The 23,094-nt window shown below is 30.3% G+C and overlaps 1 protein-coding gene across 1 annotated transcript in view; it reads right to left on the bottom strand.

The window, feature by feature from the left end:
- LOC129984973 (uncharacterized) overlaps nt 1–23,094 on the bottom strand; it is a 44,311-nt gene that overhangs the window by 5,307 nt on the left and 15,910 nt on the right. The window contains exons 2-4 of the mRNA XM_056094911.1: nt 3,867–3,987; nt 3,619–3,723; nt 1,685–1,744 (exon numbers count right to left, since the gene is read on the bottom strand). Coding sequence (XP_055950886.1) covers nt 1,685–1,744; nt 3,619–3,723; nt 3,867–3,978 — 277 coding nt within the window. The 5' untranslated portion in view covers nt 3,979–3,987. The remainder of the gene's footprint in view (nt 1–1,684; nt 1,745–3,618; nt 3,724–3,866; nt 3,988–23,094) is intronic.

Below are 23,094 nucleotides of genomic sequence, written 5' to 3'. Positions count from 1 at the left end.
TATGCTGAGTGCTGTTGCTGTTTTCACTTTACCGATTTGTAATTTATTTACATTGTCGATACCTACAAATGTTGTTCTTTGTGTTTATATAGCTGCTGTTTTCTTGCTTGTGAAGCGAGCTTTTCGTATTATTTCTAGACGAGAGTGTCAATTATCATTATCCAGCTTGTTAAATTTATTTCATCGACACTCATCAGATTATTTTAGTAATTATATATAGGATTAATTAAAGAGACGTTATAGTATACTACATACTTCTTCATCTTCTGTCAGCATAAATTGTTTATTATATAAGAAAATAAAATGCAAAATAATCCGTAAAAATAAGCAAATAAGATCTAGAGAACAAAGATTCTAGAAATGCAAATTATAATAACTAGCTTGAAATAAAAAGATATGATTAATTATCGGGGCTTGGTAACTGGAATGAATGCTCGAAACAAACAGAGAAGACTTTGTGTTGGAGATGTGGCACTGGGAATGTAAACCAACAAAAGAGAGAAAATATGATTTATTATAGCAGGAGTGTAACTATAATTAATTATTAGAATTGCACATACAAGGTGGACTGTCAAAAAGTAAAACTAGAATAACTAATTTGACGTAAATGAATGATTTTCTGTTGGAGGGAAGAAAATTGATATATGAACTAAGAGATATCTTTGTAACAGCTTCTTGGCTTAAAGTTTGTGATTAATGTGTTATGTATAATTAAGTATCGAAGTAACGTTTCATCTGTCTTCAATGCAATGTGTTCGAAGAAAAAGGAAAAACAAAAAAATCAACATACACCTTCTTTTTTTTAGAATAGTAAATGTTAAATTCATAACACACTGCATCTAATATTATTTTTTACGCCATAAATTTAGTTTTTATTTATTAAATGCTTTATAAATTAAAAAATAATCTGGACTTTTATAAATAAATGTAGTTATAAATTTCAAATATCAATAATGAAGTTATTGTAGTTGCATATAATGAAGTTATTACAGTTATTAATTTTTAATATCAGTAATAAAGAAAAAAATGCCATATTATTATATAGGATAAAGCAATTTATTTAACATTGTTTAAAGAAACAAATTAAACAATAAAAAATATTTCCACAGTATTTATTTTTTGTTAGTGCAGTGAAATATTCAAATTATGATATTTAACAAGAAATTGCTGCTATTTAAATAAATTTAATTCTGCACTAAACTAATATAATTTTTATGTTATAATGCTGCACAAAACTGATTTTAGATTTTTTTTAATATCTTCTGCATAAAGGATATTAATTTTCATATTTTAGTTCCAAATTCTGATAGTGATAAAACGATAAGTACCAAACTCATAACGATGAAAATTGAACGTTTCTAATTAAGGAATACTTTTAAAATTACGAAAACTAAAGAGTTTATTTCTCTTTTTCTTTTTTGCTTATTTTGGTCTTAAAATTAGAAAACATATTTTTCCTATCTGTCTTGAGCAATTTGTCAATTTTCTTAAAAATCGGAAGGAATCAATGAGAGAGTGCTCAGAAATATCCAAATTTCACGATAACAAAGAACAAGAATAACAAAGAACAAAGATAACAAAGAACAAGAATTCTTCTTAATAATACAAGGTATCTTATTGGATTAAAACCTGTAAATTTTGAACCAAAATTATTCCCAACCCAAAAAATATTAATTCCACTCACCAACTATGAGCATCAACAGAAACAGCAGCAGATAAAAAGAACAAATGAATGTTGATTCAACTGCAAAAAACACAACAAAACTCATAAGAAAAAAAAGTAAAATAAAATGTTTTGAATAAGCAAAATGAGATATTTATTATATATTTCATATCTGTGTGGTTTACCAGAAGACTGAAAACAGCAAAATTACGATACTGTGAAATTTAAAAAATAAATGAATTAAACAACTATGTTTTTAAAAGCGATATAATATCATGGGCTTAGTCTCCATTAAGAAGGTTCAAGCACACAGTGATATTAGAACATACGTAAGATTCCTAAAATAACACCACTTTAATTTCTGACAATGACGGAATCATGAATATGAAGCAATATCTAAGAGATTTCATTGGGATTAAGTATAACCATTATTCTCAATTATCAATTGGTCGTTAAAAATTTACATTATATCAATTGGTCGTTAAAAATTTACATTATATCAATTGGTCGTTAAAAATTGACATTATATCAATTGGTCGTTAAAAATTGACATTATATCAATTGGTCGTTAAAAATGGCTAACGTATAATAATCCATTACTAGGGTGGCATCAACTATTTGTCTAGAACCGAAGTCCATAAATTTTAAAGCGAGCTTGTGCCTCTGAACAGCTTATAATCATTTTAAAGCCAGAAACAAGCAGTAAATTCCCAAGTTTCAGGAGAATTGAAATGGCCTGTCAACCGTGGATGATCAACAAAATGTCCGAAAAGAAATTCAAATCAGCACAAAAATACATTTGAACAGTTTTTATTTACAATAGGGGGCCTATACATATAATTATAATTTAATAAATATTATCAAATTTGTTAGTTGTACTTTTTACAGTTATATTTGGAATTAATAATCGTGGATGAACAACAATTGTGATATATCACAAATAAAAATATTTCTGTAATAATTACACTTAAAAAAATTATGAAATTATGAAACAAACAATTGCTTTTATCCATTTTAATCAGTTTAAACAATATTAATTTTTTGGAATATTAATTATAGCTACAGTAATTATGCAGATGAGGGCAAAAAATCGTTTTCATTCATTTTAATCGGACAGTCGTGTTTTTAAAGAAACATTTTTATGTCTTGTGCATACTCACTCCTATATTTCGAATTGAAGGTCGAACATATTACTTAGCTCTTAAATCATCGATATAGACTTGTCTGACGTCATTCTTTTCTTACGTTACAACGCGTACTCACAAGAGTTAAATAATAATCTATGCTCACTTCTTTCACCGACCTCTGTGCTAACTTGCCGGTATCTGTGTGAACAGTTTCAGATGAATCTGCCGGGGAAGACCGTCACGAAAAACAGCAAATATCCATCTGCTATAAATGCTTAATATTTGATACTGTTTCTTCAATTCTATTGAATACCTGTGTAGCGTCCATTGAGTATGTATTTTGTGTTTTTCTTAGTGTTTTCTGTATCAAGTTTTAATAAATGTTATGTGAAGGTATCTAATACTGATAGTAGCTTCTAATAGCTAAAAATCAATGGCGTTGGCTTTTCCTGTTTTCCAACATATTTGTATTTATTAACAATTGCTGTTCGTTTCAGTGTCCCGAAACGACCACTTTTCGACGATTCGATCTCACTAAGGGATGAAACACGGAAGGATGTTCGTATTTCCGGAATTAACTTTATTTCTAAATGTAAACATCCTCCCTTTTCATCTTTCCTCTCACCCTTATTTTGTCGATTTAAACTCCTCCTAACGCATGTGCAAAAGAGAGGTGGGTTTAGGGTTGGTAAACAATATACAGTGATGGATGTGTGGTTAATGTATTATGAATTTGCGTTTATAAAATTCCTGTCATTTATTAATAAAAACACAAAGGCTTATTTCGCCACAGTCACAATATTCAATTCATGACTTCATGACTTATACCTTCTCTGATAACTACTGATGAAGCAAATTCCAAATATCCGCAGAACTTAAGATCCTTCTTGGCCTTACGCAGCTTCCAGAATAGAGGTGTGAAGTCATCTATAGCTGAGAAAGAAATAGTATTTATTTAATACACAAAAAATTGCTTTCTTATTGTTTTGTGAAAAAGAATCAATCTTTTAATTTAAAGATTAACACTTTTTTTCTTAATCGTTGATCTTGGATCGTAACATTAAAATGTTACCTACCTTTCTCAGTAATTATTGGTTGATTTTTGTCTAAAATCAGCTGCCCAAGCAAATCTAGTTTATCTTTTATAAGGCCTTTGTTGTTAATTATCTTTGCTGTATTTTCATCCATCTTATTTATCTGGAAGAAAATCAAATATCAGTAAACATTACTGAAAATAAATTCTAAAAATATCATTTTTTAAACTCGCTGACGGAGTTACACAGTATAGAGTCCCAGATAAATATTCATTCTGGAACTCACGTTTCAATCTTAAAAAAATGGAAGTTACAATGTCTAATTTTCTATGCAATTCAATAGTTCCAAATTCTAGCATGGCCTGAATAAACAAGGTAAAAAATTATGTGAACTGTAAATAAATAAATAATCATGTAGTTTTATAGAAAATTAGGTTTTTTTTCTAAATTGCAACATATAAAAGGTAAGAACATTGTTGAAATTGAGGTTTACTTTCATAATCTTAACCTGAAAGTCTTGTCTTCTTTGCTACTATTTCTTCTATTTCCAAGTATATCTTGTCAGCAGGGATTAATTTTCAAATGAACATAAAATGAATGTCAACAGTTCTGAATCTAACATGAGATTTATTTTCTTTCAGAAGTGAAAATAATTCCTGCGCACTCCAAAGTACTTCCAAAAATGGAAATAAATTTGTACGAAATTTTTGAATGTTTTCAACCCAAGCTAGCAAATATAATTCAGGAATTCTAACTTCTATGAATCACACTGCATAGGATTTCGATATTGAAGAACATTGAAGGAAAAAGAAGAAAATTTGGTAAAATGTCTATGATTCGTCATTAATAATATTGTATATTAGGAATTTTAAAAACTAAGCTACGAAATTTTTATTGAAAATTTGGTTACATACCGTTATATTTACTGGACAGCCATGTTGTAATCCTTGAGGAAGTAAGTGTGCCTAATTCCGCGTCTCGTAACCAATTAAGATAGCAAATTTGGGTCGTTCTTTAGCCCTGCCACCTTATAGTGACTCTACTGATTTGATTTCAGATATGATTATTCAAACTGTAGTAAATATAGTAAAGCTGATTATTCTGCTCAAAACAATGTGATCTACTTTGGTCAATGCTCAGTTACGAATTTCTGATTGTGCATAGACTGGAGCGATACTTCTTTAGCTTCCAGTTTGAAACCCTAAATGAAAACGATTTGATGTAACACCATGACAAGGTCATTTGTTCATCATATTTTCCCAATCAACTCATCTTATAGCAGTTATTCCACTGATTTGGGTTATGTTCATACTGTCTACAGCAAGCATGGGATCAAAAAACACTTTTCTCAGAATTATGCGATGTGCAAAAGTCGGTATTCACTTTTTGTATCCCCAAATTACCATAAAGCTGGTAAAGAGTACTGCAAATTATATAGTGACTAGTGAACTCAATGTATAACGGTAATAAATAGCATGGCATTATTTTTTCGTCCTCTTAATATTTCTCTAAAAAAAAGACTTAAATGCTCTTAATTTTGTTTCTATGACGCCTTCTAAGAGTGGTGTCCGGGATTATAGATACCTCCTTCCTCTCAGTCCTCTACTCCTATAGCACTGAAACACTAAACCTCTTTATTTGCATCCCCAAATTACCATAAAGCTGGTAAATACCTCTTTCAAAAGGGATTACTGAAATTATCATTATTTCTGTAGATCTCGATTAATTTGAATGTTTTTTTATTCGAATTTATCGGTTATTTGAATTTTTGCCCAATCCCTCCAATTTCTCGCTGTTTTTTTTTTTTTTTTAATTAAACACTCTACATTTTTAGGTCCTCAATGACAGAAAACATATACATTTTTAAGGCATTTAATTCGTTGGCGAATTTAACTGTTGTTGGATGCATTCATTCACAACAGCAATGCAACAGTAATTTTCAAAATTCAAACATTGAGAACAACAGATTCTTTACATTATCCTGTCGGTTTATAATTAGTCTATTACCACTGCTATTCATTATTTTATTGTGCCTTTGTTGCATTAATTATTTGCTTATTAAAATGTGATTTATTTTAAATGCATCCAAGAAAATTTGTGCAAATGTACATTGATACATTTGCACAAATTTATATATATATGTAGTGTACGGAGCGTCCCCCTAGCGGCGTTAGCGGTATGGAGCGTCATCCTAGCGGCGTTCGCGGTACGGAGTGTCATCCTAACGGCGCTCGCGTCGTCTCTCAACAGCCAATAAGAAGCTATCTGATTCCCGCTCTAAGAACTGTGTTCGGTACTGTACTAGCGTCCCTCGATGTAAAGCGGTCCAGCCGTTCGTCTAGTTCATTAAATTTGTTTATGTTTAATTAGTGTGTGATTCTCTTAATATGAGCCATCTCTACGCATTAATCTCAATCGGGCTTTCCCCTAGGGCCCGTGAGAGATATTTAATTTGATATATTATCCGATTAGTAGAGGCATGTTTTTCGAGCCAGAGTTAACATACCTCTACATGTGGGGGCTCGGTCCGGAGTGCAATGACCTCGGAAATAGAAAAATAATCTTCGATCCTGTAAGAAGCTGGGAATTTCACCATTAGTTTTCGTCGAATTATCTTCGGATCGGCAGTGGCCGACAAAATATTTCAAGAAAAGTCTTCGGATCGGCAGTGGCCGACAAAAATTTTCAAGAAAATCTTCGGTTCGGCAGTGGTCGACAAATTTTTCAAGCAAGTCTTCGCTTCGGCAGTGGCCGACAAATTGTGAAGTTCCTGCATATTATCTCAACGGATATAATTGAAGAAGAACAGGTAGGAGAATTTTCTATATCATTTTGATTAAAGAATCTTGCAAGCATTTATTTTAAGATTTGTATATTTGTGAATGACTTTTTCAAGAAAAAGAAACTGCTTGAATGTGTTTATTTTAGAAATTTCTGTTTTGAAGAAATATTAGCATTATTGTTATTATCGTTATTATATTAGCATTTGTTATTAGGAAAAATAAAGGCATATTCAAAATGTTTAAAAATACAAAAAAGAAAGATTTAATTATTGTCGCTGAAGCAATAGGTGAGGTAGTTCCGGAAAAAACAAATATTGTGAAGCTTAAACAAATTATAGAAAATAGCCAAGCGGCTAAAGATGATTTGGAATTTGTTAAAGACATTATCATTTCAACTGTAGAGGAACGCGAAAAAATAGAAGCAGAGGAACGCGGAAAAATAGAGGCCGAACGAGCGCGTGAAGAGGCAGAAAGAGCGCGTGAAGAGGCAGAAAAAGCGCGTGAAAAGGAAAGACAGTTTGAATTAGAAAAATTAAAACTAACTTTAGCTCATGAAGAAAGTATGAGAAACGTTCAAGCGACCGGAATAAGTAGTCCTAACGGACCTCCTCAAGAAAATCATGCGGAGTCCATCGAACAAATAATTAAAAGCATCCGCATATTAACAATGCCAATACCAACTAAATCAGAAAATTTCAATTTGTTTTTCAATATTTTGGAACGTGCTTTCGAAACAAAACAGGTTAAAACTGAATACAAAGCCGAAGTCCTTCTAAATTTGTTAGGTGAGAAATGCCGACATGTTTTGTTATACGCGAACGAAAGCGAAATAAAAGATTATGACGAAATCAAAAGAATAGTGTTAAGAGAATTCCAACCATCTGCTAAAGAATGTTGGGATAACTTTCAAGCCGCCAAAAGATTTAAAGGGGAAAATCACGTGCAATTCGTCTCAAGATTAAAAGCAAATTTAGAATATTATTTGGAACTAAGAAAAGTGAAAGATTTCGCGACCCTTTGTGAACTAATTGTAACCGATAAATTAACCAGCACTCTTGACAAGGACACATCCGAGCACATTTTGATCAAACAAGGCTCCGACTGGTTAAAACCGCTGATGTTAGCAAAAGAAATAGACATTTACTTTCGCGCAAGAAATAAAAGTTTGTTTTGGGAAGAGAGTAGATATACACATGACTACAGCTCAAGGCCGCGCGTCAATAATTCCCGCCAAAATAATGATCATGTACACGGTGGAAATATTGATAGGAAAACTTGTTTTAAATGTAATTCTACATCGCATTTAATAAAATTCTGTCCCCAAAATGTTGATGCTAGACAACATAACAATCAGGGAAGATCCCATAACTCAAATCCTGTAAACTCCATGTTAAAATCAAATGAAATTCCACAAGAATTAATAATCGCTGAGTTGGAATACGCAGATATTATTGTAAACGACGTTCCTATTAAAGCTTTGGTTGATAGCGGAAGCGTATTAATGATTATTAATCCTAAATATGTAAAGAAATTAAATTATGTAGGACGTAGCACAAAAATTAAATTAGCGAACAGTTCAATTGTCAGTCTTCCGTTAGTGGCGATAGATATTAGTCATGTTAATAAAAAGTCAGTAACGAAAAGAGTTTTAGCAGCTGTTGATACTAATATTTCTTTTGAATGCATTTTACCATCTAATAGTTATTTAGATCTTAAAAATACTTTTCCCAATAAAAATGATAATAATTCAACTTCTCCCATAAATGAAAATAAAAAAGATTTCGATTATGAGATAGTACATCGCTCAGGTAGTCAAATGCGTCACGTTGATTCACTTAGTAGATACCCAACAGTCATGACTGCACTTTGTGATGATTTAACAGCGCGAGTGCAAGTGGCACAGATGTCAGATGAATACATAAAAAAATTGAAAGAATTATGTAAAGATAACAACCAAGTTGATTTCGTGGTACAAAATAACATTCTGTATAAATGTCAGGACAACCGTCGTTTGCTTGTAATACCTGATCTAATGAAACACGAAATAATTAAGAACGCGCATTCAAAAGGGCACTTCGCCGTGGAGAAAACTAAAAACATTATCGAACGTGACTATTTTTTCCCGAATATGCAAAAAAGTATTGAATCGGTAATACAGAACTGTGTCGAATGCATCCTAGTCAACCGGAAGCGTGGTAAACCTGAAGGGTTCTTACATCCTATTCCGAAGGAAAACTTTCCTATAAGTACTTACCATGTTGACTTTATTGGACCCTTAGTGTCAACCAATAAAAATTATAATCATATTCTTACTATAATAGATGCATTCTCAAAGTTTGTTTGGTTATATCCTGTTAAAGGTGTAACTGCAAATGATGCAATTACGAAACTGCAATTGCAGGAAGCAGTGTTCGGAAATCCTATGCGCATCATCACGGATAAAGGTTCCGCATTTACCTCCAAGGAATTTACAAACTATTGCGCGAATCAAAATATTAATCACATTCAAATCACCACAGGAATACCTCGAGGAAATGGACAAGTGGAAAGGGTTCATGGAACTCTTATCCCCCTGCTTGCCAAACTTTCCATCAATGATCCCACGAAATGGTACACTCATGTTCAAGCAGCACAACGTGTATTTAACTCTACTGCTCCACGGAGTACAAAATTTACTCCTTTCGAACTCATGATCGGTGTGCAAATGAGGCATAAAAATGACCAGAAAATTCTCGATATCCTACAGGAAGAATATGAGCAAATGGTCATCGACAGCCGCGAGGACATCCGCGAAGAAGCGCGACAGAATATCTTGCGCCTTCAAGAAGAGAATAAAAGAGCTTACAACAAGCGCAGGAAGAAAGCTACTCAATATAATCCAGGTGACTTAGTGGCCATACAGAGGACCCAATTCGGCAGTGGTTTGAAGCTTCGCCCGAAGTTCCATGGTCCCTATCGCATCACAGCGAAGAAGCCACACGAGAGGTACCTAGTGGAGAAAGTGGGAATCCACGAAGGCCCCAACCATACTTCTACAGCAGCAGATTATATGAAGCCTTGGTCTACAACTGCATAAAGCATCTACTTTACAAAATCTAAAAATTTTGCAAAAATCTAAAATTTTCTTTTTTGAGTTTTTCAGATTCTTTCTCAGATTGACGAGGACGTCAAGATCATCAGGACGGCCGATTGTAGTGTACGGAGCGTCCCCCTAGCGGCGTTAGCGGTATGGAGCGTCATCCTAGCGGCGTTCGCGGTACGGAGTGTCATCCTAACGGCTCTCGCGTCGTCTCTCAACAGCCAATAAGAAGCTATCTGATTCCCGCTCTAAGAACTGTGTTCGGTACTGTACTAGCGTCCCTCGATGTAAAGCGGTCCAGCCGTTCGTCTAGTTCATTAAATTTGTTTATGTTTAATTAGTGTGTGATTCTCTTAATATGAGCCATCTCTACGCATTAATCTCAATCGGGCTTTCCCCTAGGGCCCGTGAGAGATATTTAATTTGATATATTATCCGATTAGTAGAGGCATGTTTTTCGAGCCAGAGTTAACATACCTCTACATATATATATATATATTTTAAATTTTTAGATAAAAAATAAGAATACTTGTTTCTGTTTGAACATAACCTCCAAATGATATTAGACACCACGTTTCAATACTTATGCATATCAATTACTTAAATAAATATTTGTTTTGTTAGTCGGCAAAACATATTATTAGAGTTTAGTTTCTTTCTTCCCCCCAAGGTGTAAGATGCTCGGAACGTTTGATGACTAATCTCCACAAATTCGGCTTATTTTCTCATAAGTGTTACGCCTGTGGAAGCGAAGAACAGCATTTTGTTAGTCTAACAAAAATATTTCATTTCATCAAACCCAGCATGAGATTGATTCGTTGCTAAAATGTTTCTAAGAAATAAAAGATCATAGTATCAATAGTGAATATTATGAAGCTTTTATTAAAGCGAAAAAAGGATATCGTCTTTGATTAAAAATGACTTTAAATGTCTTCAATGAACCACAAACATTGTATTTTAATAACATTACAACGTTCACTTTTTTTAGTACACGCTATATGGTTACCTTTCTTTTTCGGAGTCTTTTCTTTCTTATATCCTGGATTTTCCCTATGCCGAGAAGGCATTGTTTGGTTATAAACATTATCAGATCGGTTTCCTCTCCTTGGTTCAATAATGATTATGTTAATACTTGATTAATGATGTTTATAAAGAATTTGTTTTAATGAAAAGAAATTAATTAAACGAAGCTATTGAAATCAATGGCATCTTTAAAAATTATTTTTAACTAGAATACTATTTTTTTTTTAAATCTGAAAAAAAAATCACTAGAAAAAAAGATTCATTGTTAAAGGATAATTTAAAAACTTTCGACTTTTCAAACTTATGTAAATTATACAATTCTATAATCAGTGAAATATATTTTATTAGATCAGTATTTTATTAAATTAAAATTGAAAAATCAACTTTTTGAAAGTACAAATGTTACCTGCTCTCATCAGATTACCTGATTAATGATATTTATAAAGAATAAATTTTAATGAAAATATTAATTAAAGGAAGCTATTAGATCAAAGAAACATTTAAAACTTATTTTTGTCTAGAATATTTTTAAAAGATCTAAAAAAATGATCATAAGATTTGATGATTTCTATATGTTTCCTTGATATCGCACTTGGAGTTTTTAAGCATTGATTTAAATCTTTGAACAAAACCAATAAAGATAAACTGGCTTTAATGAAACTGCCGTCCAAATATAAATGCCATTTCCTATGAATAAAAAATGTGATGATCTATTCAAAGCTGTATGATATTGGGTGGTTTGACCCAAATGGTGAAATATCACACTGCTCCTCTGGATTTTGTTTGCCTGCAATAAGTGAATCAAGTTTTACAAATAAATATACATACATATCATCTAAGACTTTAATATGCCTTTTCTCAGAATTGGAAGTGGCAATTCATTTACATAACTGTTTGTTAAAAAAAAAAAAAAAAAAAAAAAAAAAAAAAACCCTAAGAAATTTAACGACTAGTCTCAATAATATAAATCAGTTTTGTCTTAAGTCTGATAGTTATAGATAGTCAATTAACTATCTGCAGCTATCAAATATCCTGCAAGCCATTTTTCAAAAAGCAGTTGCTGTCTTCAGTTTGAAATATTCCAATCAATAATTTACGTAGATTTCTCTTTAAATTATTGCAATATGCGTGAAAAATAATAAAAAGAAATGGGCTTTTATTAATATCTGACATATAGATAACAATATTTTCTTAAACATGATAAATTATATTTCAGTTATTTTCCATGCCATGTCGTTGATCACGTTTATGGATAACGCTATTTTTTCCCAGCATATTAGAATATAGACATTATGCATGGAATGGTGCTTTTTACAGCTTAAAGATACGTTCACATGCCACGCCCATCTGTATTCAAAACACGAAATTGGTATGCGATAATCTCAGAACAATTGATGAAGCCGTCAGACATTGATCATGATTGATGAAGGATTAAACATAGATCAACAGTGCTTCATCAGGAAGATGATCAAGTTTTTATACTTACATTAAAAGATAAGAAAGCCTCTCTTTAATCATTTGTGGGAAAATTGAAGTCTAATATTTATTCAGCTATTGGTTTTAATTAGAATTTTAATGAAAATAAAGCTTAAGTGAATCAAAATGGCAAATTGATAAAGAGAATTTTTATCAAACAACCGTCTTTTCCGTATCTCTCTGTTCTCTGTTATTTTGATTATCGTCTGTCAAATTGTATCTCTTAAAAACGGATACATCTTATTACTTTAAATAAAAAGTTATTGGTCTTTGCAAAATTTTTATCCGAAATTGAGAATCTGTCATCCAAGATAAAAATGTTTTTAGAAACTTATCTACCTTTATATTATTTTTAAAAATTTATTCTTTAGGTTTAGGAAAGATGACGTATTAACAAAATTTATATTTATTATAGATACAACGTACTTATGTATAAATGCAATTATAAAACAAAAAAGGGTTTTGTTGTAAAACGTACTTCAAAATATTTTGAAAAATTTATTTAAATTTAAAAAAATTGTATGAAAATTAAATTAAATTTTTAAAGTGATATAAAAATGGTTTTTGTGTTATAAAATGTTCCGAAATTAACGAATGTTCCGAAATTGTTGTAAAACTTGCTTCAAAATATTTTGAAAAATTTATTTAAAATAGAAAAAGTTGTACGAAAATAAAATAAAAAATTTAAGTGATATAAAAATGGTAAACATTAACATTTTGATTAATTTTTTATTAGAAACCTAATTAAATTAAGAATTTTTTTTAGTGAATGCTAAATCTCCATGAAAAAAATGCTAGCAAAATTTAATAGGTCTTGCTGCATATATATTCTCTATAAAATGTTTTAGACAGCTATTAAATATGCATTTTAAAAGCAGAAATTAGTTTTAAAAAGTAGAAATTACTGTAAAATTCAATACTAAATTTCATAATTGGTAACAGTTATAAATTTATAATTTTCCGAAATACATAATTTCACATAAGGTTATTTTCGGAGAAAAAAAAATTACTTAAAAAAAATTTTAACGCACATTTTTAAAACTTTTGAAGCCACATCTTTGAAATTTTTTTCATTGCTGTATTAATTTTTTTCAATACATTGAATTTACGGTCAATTTTGCTCATCAAGGTTTGGTACTGAAAACTGAATAATTAACTGAAAATTCATAACAAAGTACTTAGTCCATGTTGCGCAAAGTTGATTTACTGATTATATTTTATAATATTAATATCTAAGTATTACAAATTAAGAAATGTATCATAACATGAGGACATTTGAAAGCTTTCACTCTGTCTAGAATTACAATATGCATGCACGAAATCCATTCAAGAAACTGTACATGTAATTGCAGGGCAGAAAAGATTACTCCCTTTGATTTAAAGTTACCAAATTTGAACTTATTTCTTGGGTAATTAAAAACATTCAAAAGTTTAATTAAATTTATAATTAGGAATCGGTCAAAATTCTGACGTTTCCCACAAAAGTTTCAAATATTATTACACAAAGATCATTTTTACGGCGATTTAAATTTTGAAGTTAATCATTGATATTAATTTTATTTTTGTGCTATTTTTCATTGTTTTTCTTATTGGATTTATACCAGCATGCACTGCAACTATGTTAATTCATTTTTTATGCACTTCAGTTTTGTTATATAATTACAGCAAATTTTAAAAATAAAATAAAGTACATGAATAAAGCATAAAGCATAATCATGTTACTATAATTCAGACAAGGGGTCATTCAGACAATTCAGTCTCTTCAAAAAAAATTTATAATAATATTTCCAAATGTTTTACTTTAAGAAATATGTTTTATGATTTCATCTGTTTAATGATTATTTCCCATGAATTATTAAAAAAGAAATTTGGTAGCAACTTACTTGGTTTTTACTTGAGAAAATAAATACAGCTGAATCTTTCAGAGATTCGGAAACGAATGGAAATAAAATTTTACCAATCTCAACAGAAAGCTCAAAATATCCCAACACATTAAGCCAAAAATTTCTCAGAAATGAAACGCTAATGAATAACGAAATAGTCGCAATCTAATGTAAATATTACTCAAATCAAATTAAATGAGCATTTCAATATTTCATAACGACATTTTTTTACCTAAAAGTTCAGTTTAATTGATTTTGTTTTGTTTGCTTGATCAAATAAAGCCCATTGTATCGCTGCTCATTATGCAAAAATGAATGCAATATTTTCGTGCTAAAATTACTTCCTCTCTTTCATTATTCCAGGATATTGTCAAGTTGCTTTTATTATTTCGTAAGAGAAGGAGAAATTTTGTGATTGTAAAAAAATTCAACCTCTGGTTTTCAATTAAGCTCTCTGTTTTAGACTTTTCCAAAAAGTATTTTTGAAAATATGGGTGATTGAGAATGGTACATTCAAGCCAAATTTAAAAATTGTTAAGCGATTTCTTCACCCCATTTTTGCTAAATTTCGGTAAAAATCTATCTGAACATGTATACCAATGCATGGCAACATGATGATTCAAAAAACACAACAAAACTGTTGATTGAATTTTTTCATGTGATATTTACACCACAATTATGTGTCTGTATCGTATTTTAAAAACCAACAGGAGTAATTTCACCGAAATTTTTTCGTATATTTTTAATAAAGATCTGCCCCCCCCCCTAAAAAACAATAAGATTGAGTTCGCTAGGCAAGGCTGTGAAAACCACAAGTGCTCAGTTTTATTTGAGTCTTGTATTTTCTGATGGAGAAAAGATCTTTACTCTATCAGAAAATACAATAACAGAAAAGAACAAGTAAAGTTTATCCAAAAACTTTACTTATGTATCAAATTCATTACATTGTTGAACAACAGAAATGAAATATTGAACTTTTTAGGAAAAGGACTATAATTAGAGTGAATGTACTGAATCTAGGGTGTGATATTTGGGGATTCTATTACGAAAATTAATTGTTGGTATGCAATTAATGCACAAATACTAGAAAATTAAATAAATATTTTGGGCATTTTTTTTCAACCGACTGAAACAAAAAATAGGACACAGAACTACAATTGCAGTCACAAAATCGTAGACTAAATTTCATTTATTCAAACCTTTCAATATTTTGTGTCATTGCATTTGACTGCATACAAAAATACAGGACTACAGAACAGTTTAGATGGATTCGCTTTAAAATTTGATACTTATCTACAAGTATCAAATTTGTAGATAAGTATCAAATAGTGTGCAAATTAATTGGAACAAGCCTCATTTTTCATAAAATTCGCCTTTTCATAAACCTTTCATAAGGATTTCCTATCTGAAGCAATTTAAGCTGCATTTTTTTTACGAAGCGAATTGTCCTAAATTAACCAAAAATGGTTTAATCAAATGATCATCACACGTATAGCATTTTCGCATCAGATACATTTCAATTACTGTTAGAAGTGGTTCATTAAGTTAGTTGTCTGATTTTCATGTTTTGGTAAAGACAAGAATTATTACCCTAAGTTAGTATACCTTTATGATTGTGAGGATTATAACTGCGGCAGTTGAAGTTTGAAAAGCCGGTACGTCTTTGCCAACTTTAGGAAAAGAGACTCTGGCTTTTTGGTGTATTGGTGTACAGAGCTTTGCGTTTTGTACTTACCGATGTTCAATTCGATGCGCCTTCAGTCGATGCACCAAATTTCATCCGCAAAGCTCAAAACTCTTGTTCATAGACAGATTGATATAATGACAAAAATTTGTTTTTCGATCTCAGGATTCAGTAGATAGTACATTTTTAAATATTTTTCCTTTAATTTTCATGGTGATTCGCAAGAATTTCGAGTTTGAGTTGTTTTTTGGCAATCAAAATACTTCCTCTATACTTCATAGACGAGAAAGTAAAATCGGGTCTAGTACAAATTTTAACTCGCATCCCATCTAAATTACCAAGTGTATCACGTTTTCGAGGTGACTACGTTGTAAAGTCGATTTTTGGCAAAAGTATCGATTCTTTTATTTTTTATTTTTTTTATTCACTCTATTTTATTTCTGGGCATTTTTTTTATAACGACTTTTGAAACTTGTTTCTAGGTACATTCCTTATGTAGCTAAATTCTTCTTATTTGCATAATCTCTATTTTAAAGCCATTTTACATCTTTTGTTTTTTTTAAATTTCAAATTTGGGTAAAATCTTCTTAAGTTTAATTTCACATTTTGTACAAGAATTTCTTAATATGTTCTGTTATTCATAAGTTGCAAAATAAGCAAAAATCATTTTTTTTTAATTTACAATTGTTCTAACGTTTCACACTGCGAAAGAAATTGATTATTTCCTGGATTTTATCAATCAAATCTTAGTATTTTTTTAAGGATGGATAGAAATAAAACTTATTTCTTAATTCAGGAACCAAAAATTATATTTCTATCTGCAAAATTTTGGGAGAAAAAAATCAGTTGACGAGCTTTCAAATTACAATGTTTTTGCTTTATACCGCCTTTTTAGATTAAAAAAAAATTCAATTTTAAAAATACTTTTAGTTTTTAACTGATAAACTTTTGCTTCATAGTTGTAGTTTTTGAAATTTTTAAGTAAAAATTTAAATATATATATATATATATATATATATATATATATATATATGTTACGTTTTTCGAAAAATTCATCCCGAAAATAATCACATATTTTAACCTTAGTGAGTGGGATCTATTAAAGAGAACAATGAGTAATTTTAGATCTAAAGCTCTTAATGGAGTATGTAAAGAAGTAGAAAAGAAACTGTGGAAAGTGAGTAGGAGTAACTACTAGATTAATCTTACAAATATTATTAACAAAATATATATTAGTGTAGAAAGTTAGTTAAGAAGAAAATTATCAAAAGGAAAGTTTCATAAATTACATTTTAAAACAATAGTTTATGTAAAAATCTTACTTGTGTTATGTCAAAATCATTTAAAAACGTGCGAATAGCTACAGTATTTTAGATTTATTTTTTAAAATTTATTTGATGATCTTCTCAAATTTAAGCTTGGATTAAAAAAATGATGGATATTTGAAATAGTAAGATTACGCTACTAATTTTATCTGCTTCGTTGATTATAACTTAATTTTTGTAGAGCTAATCGACAGACCGTTGAACTTCTCTGCCTTATGCTTCAGTTGTTGCGGAGTGTACTTTCTTGCGGCAACATTGCACACGCAAATAAAACTTCACCTATGAATTTAAATCTCAAAATAAATGAACTTTATATTGAAGTTTCGGTGTGAAAAATATAGATAAACATTTGGAAACTTCCACCTGATTTTCAGTGCTAAGTAGTATTTAACCTTTCTTCGCTTAGAGCATTTTTACAGTAAGCTATAGTAAATAAACGAAAACATATCTTAAAACGTTATCAGATTTTATATGACTATTATATTTAATAACTTTCGCTTATAATAACCCTTATAAAACTATTTTTAATTCTAAAATTGTGAAATTTCTACTCATATATTTGATAATATCTAAATATAAAATTACTTTTTTTATTTATCAATAGCGATAATACAATAAACCGATATGATTTTATTTAACAGAATAACGGTATAGACAGTTTACAATTTCCACCAAAGAAGTATTGCGATTAAAATTCCATGATTTTTTAGTTTCTAGACCTCTTGATTATCGAGAATTCAGTCCTCAATTTTTGGGGATTATATCTACTTCCATGTCTCTCCAACGAAGATTATAATTCAATAAGATTAATAAAAACAGTTTTTTATTTTATTATTATTCAAAAAAGGTAAAAATTCATTTTTATTTTAATAATATTTACTTTTTTTACTCTTTAATTTATAATTCATTATTATTAATATAACGGAAGTCCGAAATCAATTTTTCTTCTATTCAGTATAATGACTTAGTATACTAATTTTTAATTTTTAGACCTCCTGATTTTCAAGAATCTAATCAGGAGGCATATGTTTGAGATTATATCTGCTTGCATATTTGTCCAGCGAACATTACAATTCAATAAATTTAATAAAAACATTTTTTTTTAAATTTTATTAGTATACAAAAAAAAATTCATTTTTTAAAAATATTTTTTTACTTTTTTCGTCTTTAAATTATAATTCATTATTATGAATATAATGGAATTCTGAAATAATTTTTTCTAATGTTCAGTATAATAACTTAGCATGGTAATAATAATTTAGTTCAGAAAAAATGCTATTAGATCGAACATTTTTTTAAAAACTGTCTTTACATTTTTAATATTAATTATACGTCTCTGAAATCCATCTAAAATGTGTAAATGTGTAAATACTTCTGTAATTTTAAAATTGAGTTTTTTTTTTTTAAATAAGTAAAGCAAAAAAAAAAGTATTTTGTGCACTTAAAAGGATGGAAGTTTCGAACCTTACAGAAAACAAACAACCTTTACTTCATAAATTCTAGTGTAAAAATATTTTTGGGGCAGATTTCCTGAACTAAATCTTACACGAGTTATAAGTAATAACATCTGCGTATTACTTCTAAAATATCAGATGGTATTTGTTCATCCAAAGCAAGTTTAAAAGTCATACACAATTTTTTTCATACTCCTTTCTTGGCTAAGAAATAAAACATATATGCCTTTAACAATTCATGAAGAATAAAAAAATACCTATCGGCCGTTCTTTGAGAAGCATAAAATGATTGACTTATAATTCTTTCAATCATAAAAAATACTTTTCTTTAATTCAATATGTTTTATTTTTTGACAACCACCATTATCTTTTTCTTCTTCAACTCTCACCTTTTAACACTATCAAGTGGGGAAAAAAACTTTCTCATTCTCATCAAATGTCTTTGGAATTCTTTCTTAGCCATCATTTGCTTGGAACAGAAAGTTCAAAGACATTTTATCCTCAAGAATGAAAGAGAAAAGAATGAACAAATCTGTTTTTAAAATCGGTACAAAACGGCCATTTCTTCATACCGAACTCTGCCCCAGAGGGTATACGGTATCTTCGATCCCACAACCTTTCAAGATAGATCCAAATTAAAATTAATGTGATTCAATCTCTGGATCATCAATCTTTTCATTCTTTTTTTTTTCTAGAAGAGATGTTTCGATCTCTGTTTTAGAAGAAAAAAAATTCCCCTAGGGAGCAATTCGGACAGTAGAAAAGGGGCCTTGTGGGGTTCGATGTCAACGATCGGATTACAGTTAAAAAATTTCTCACCACAATAAAGCCTACCGTTCTTTTTTTTATTCGCTAGCCAAACAGGAAAAGGTTCAGTTTTAATCACCGTACCCTCGGCGAACCGCGTAAGTGAAGTAGCAACAAGTAGGCAAGAATGGAAATGAAAAAAAAAAAAAAAAAAAAGAGGCGAAACAACAGGTATTAAGAGGTGGTTGTTTAAAAGAACTTGATGCATGATGGCGGTTCAGATCTTGTGGCGCAGATGAAACATTACGGCGAGAGTGAAAATTAGTCGATGATATCGATGTAATTGAGTGAAAAGTAATTTTTTTTTTCATCATCATCTCACGTTAGAATGCGTTTAGGTTCTCTCTTCCTGAACAAAGGCTTATCAGAGGGGTTGATATGAGGTTTCTCAACAGTAAGAATAGGAAGTGAGAGTGTAACGTTAGATTCCTTCGACCTGCTTGAATGTATATGTATTTCTCATTGTATTTTTTTTATGTATAGTTGTTAATACAACAAAAAAATAAATTTGGCTTAACAAAAGGTCACTCTTTATTTCTTACATGAGTATATCTAAAGTACCCCCCCCCCTCTTCTGTTAAGAATAGAAGAATGGCTGAAGTAGTAAGATAGTGAAAATAGTTTCGGAAACGTTATTTTCCTTTAACTTGTTTGGATACTTTTGTATTTCATAATTGTGTTGTTATATGAAGTTGTTGATCAAGGAAACAAACAATTTAAATTTTATGAAAGGTCATTATTTAATTGCTATATTATTTTATATAATGTTTCAAAAGGCAAACAGAGTAGAATTGTTATTCAAATATCAGTTTTCTTCAACCTCATTTTTTACTTTGTCGTAGAAAATAACCCCCGGCAGCGGGGCACCTCGTAATGAGGATGAGATGCTTCCGGTATGATGTTGGATCTCGCTACTGTGGTGGGTACACAAAAAGGTGGGGGATTTGGCTCCTCTCATCAATGATGGGACAAACTTCCTTAGGGAAGGGTTGTACCGTGGCTGGTGATGGCTCTTAGGACTCACCCACAGTTCCAGCCAGTGTTGCTGTTGCAGCGGTCCGGTCATTCAGTAATTTTATCCGTGGGCCTTCGGGCGGGGCGGAGAGTCAATGATATGACTTAACGTAGAAAGTACCCCCGAGGGGAGCACATAGAAATGAGGATTAAATTCTTTCGGCATGGTGGTTGGATCTCACCATCCTGGAGGGTGCACGAAAAGATAGGGGTCTGGCTAGTCCCATCGATGATGGGACGTACTTCCTTAGGGTGAAGTTGTACAGTGGCCGGTGATGGTCCTTAGGATTCAACTACAGTCCCCACCAATGCTGCTGTTGCGGCGATCAGGTCATTCAGTATTTATTATCCGTGCGCTTTCGGACGGGTCGGAGAGTCAGTGATATGACTTAACGTAGAAAGTATTGTAATTGTCAAAAAAATTCAATATCGAGATTTTGACGAATCTACGTTTCGGTACTTCCTGAATTCAAAAAATATATATTTGGAATTAGGAATCTTATCTTATATCTTTGAGCTAGGCGAATGAAACTCGCAATGCGGTTTTTACAGCAAATTCGTAAATTTGCTTAAAATGTTGAACGAAATCTATTTAGAGGAAGTCTGTTTGGCTGTTTGAACGTAAATTAACACAATAGAGAGATGAATTGAATAAGATTTGTACTCAGATTTAACATCTAAATATCCACATTAAATTTGGAACGAAATTCGTCCACGGATTAATGATTGTCAGCCTGCATTTTTTCATACATATATACACAATAATTCAAAAAGGTTTGAACTTAAATTAAGGAAATTTGATTCACAATTTTAATATCTAAAGTGTTGATTTTTATAAAATTTTGAGCTGCATCTCATGTGAACCATATGTCGATTTGTACATTTATAAGCCTGTAAAAAAATAGCTCAAGAATGCAATGACTTAAATATTTGAAATTTAATATATGATTTTGTGATTATATTTTCAGTTCTCTGTTTAATTTTGGTTTAATTGGTCAGAAAAATTACGTCCGAAAATCATATTTGGTTTTCTGATGCTTGTGTGTTAGCTGCATTCCGACAATTTATTGCCTTTCCCCTTAAAACTCGCTGAAGGTGGCACATCAATAGGCTCTTTAGTAGTTATTGTTCATCAATTGCATGCGATTATAAATATACGAGTCACCTATGATGACCAGCTTGTTTGCCTGGAATATTGCCGTTCCTGGAAGTTAAATTATTAATATGGAATACATTTATTTAAATTCTCACCTTGCTATTTGATAAGACAGAAAAATATGAATTCCTCGCTTGTTAAGCTATTAATATGGAATGAATATATTTAAATTCGCACCTTGCTATTTGATAAGACTAAAAAATATGAATTCTTCGCTTGTTAAGCTATTAATATGGAATGAGTGTATTTAAATTCCCATGTTGCCGTTTGAAATGTATGAATTCTCGCTGTACAAGTATTTAAAAATATGAATTCCTCGCTGTTAAGTTTTAATATGAAATGCATTTTTTAAAATCTTTTTAATATGGAATGCATTTATTTAAATCCTCATCTTGTTGTTTGATAAAACTGGAAAATATGAAATTGTTGGAATTAATCACCAACAAAAAAAAATGCACGTGCAAATTAAAAAACATACATTCTTTAACATAAAAGAGGTAGTAGAAATTTTACTTCAAAGTTACATAGAAAGCAATTTCTTATCTTAATTTTAACACCGACAAAAACACATGATAGAATTCTTTAATGAAATGAGGAAAACACATTTCTTTAGTACTTAACAAAATGTAGAATTTTGTATTTTTTTAAGAGAAAAAGAAAATCAGTATGCATTTTGGAGCTCTTCCCTTTGATCGATTGGGCCCAATATTTGATGCAGGTCTGGAGCTTGGCTGTCAAAATAAAAATTAAATTTCATTTATCTTGCTTGTTTGTTTTTAAGTTATCGTGGACTTGGAGTAACATACATACTTCCAAGTAGCGCTAAAATTCGATAGAAATCTACAAATTTGGTAAATGCATTCTAAATTTCATCCAATCATTTTTAGCTATCATGTCTTCAATCAAACTAACAATGATTTACTTCTAAATTATTATTATTATTATTTTTAAATTTGGGGAAGACGCGAAGATTTTTTATAATCTCAAGGCCAAAACTGTTTAATGATTATAATTTGTATTTTTCCTACAATATAGCCTTGAATATCCAGATCATTATTAATTGAAATTTCACACACACAAAAAAAGAACTATGTTTTTAATTAAAAAAAAAACATCTAATTTTTCGTTTAAGGTAATAAATTTTGTATTAGAATAGTTTTTTAACAATGAAAAGCCTTGTTTAAGAGATCGTTCTGAGGAGGTGATCTTTTATAATACAGGAAGTTATTTAGAGAGAAAAAAAATGTTTTTTAATCATTCTTGAGCTTTTTATTTGTAATGTAAACTAATTTTACGTATTTTCTTAATAAAATGGCACTATAAATGAGGCAAAAATATTACACTGTTGAGAAAGAGAAAATATTTCATAGAAAATTTACTAACTAATACTTGCAGCCTGATTTTTATAATTTCAAACTAACAGCTTTTAACCACCAGCTATTTTTCAATCGTATTAATAGATTTTAATTAATAATAAGAATCCATTAATTTGTCAAATGTATCAACAACTTTGATTAACTACATCTTATCACATCAAATAAAAAAAAATATTTGAAATCATACTTTTGCAGTAAGCATACAGCCTT

This window comes from Argiope bruennichi, chromosome 9 (genome assembly GCF_947563725.1).
Source record: "Argiope bruennichi chromosome 9, qqArgBrue1.1, whole genome shotgun sequence".
Taxonomy (NCBI): Eukaryota; Metazoa; Arthropoda; class Arachnida; order Araneae; family Araneidae; genus Argiope; species Argiope bruennichi.
Note: the sequence above shows the minus strand (reverse complement) of the source record. Positions and strands in the feature narration are given on the sequence as shown.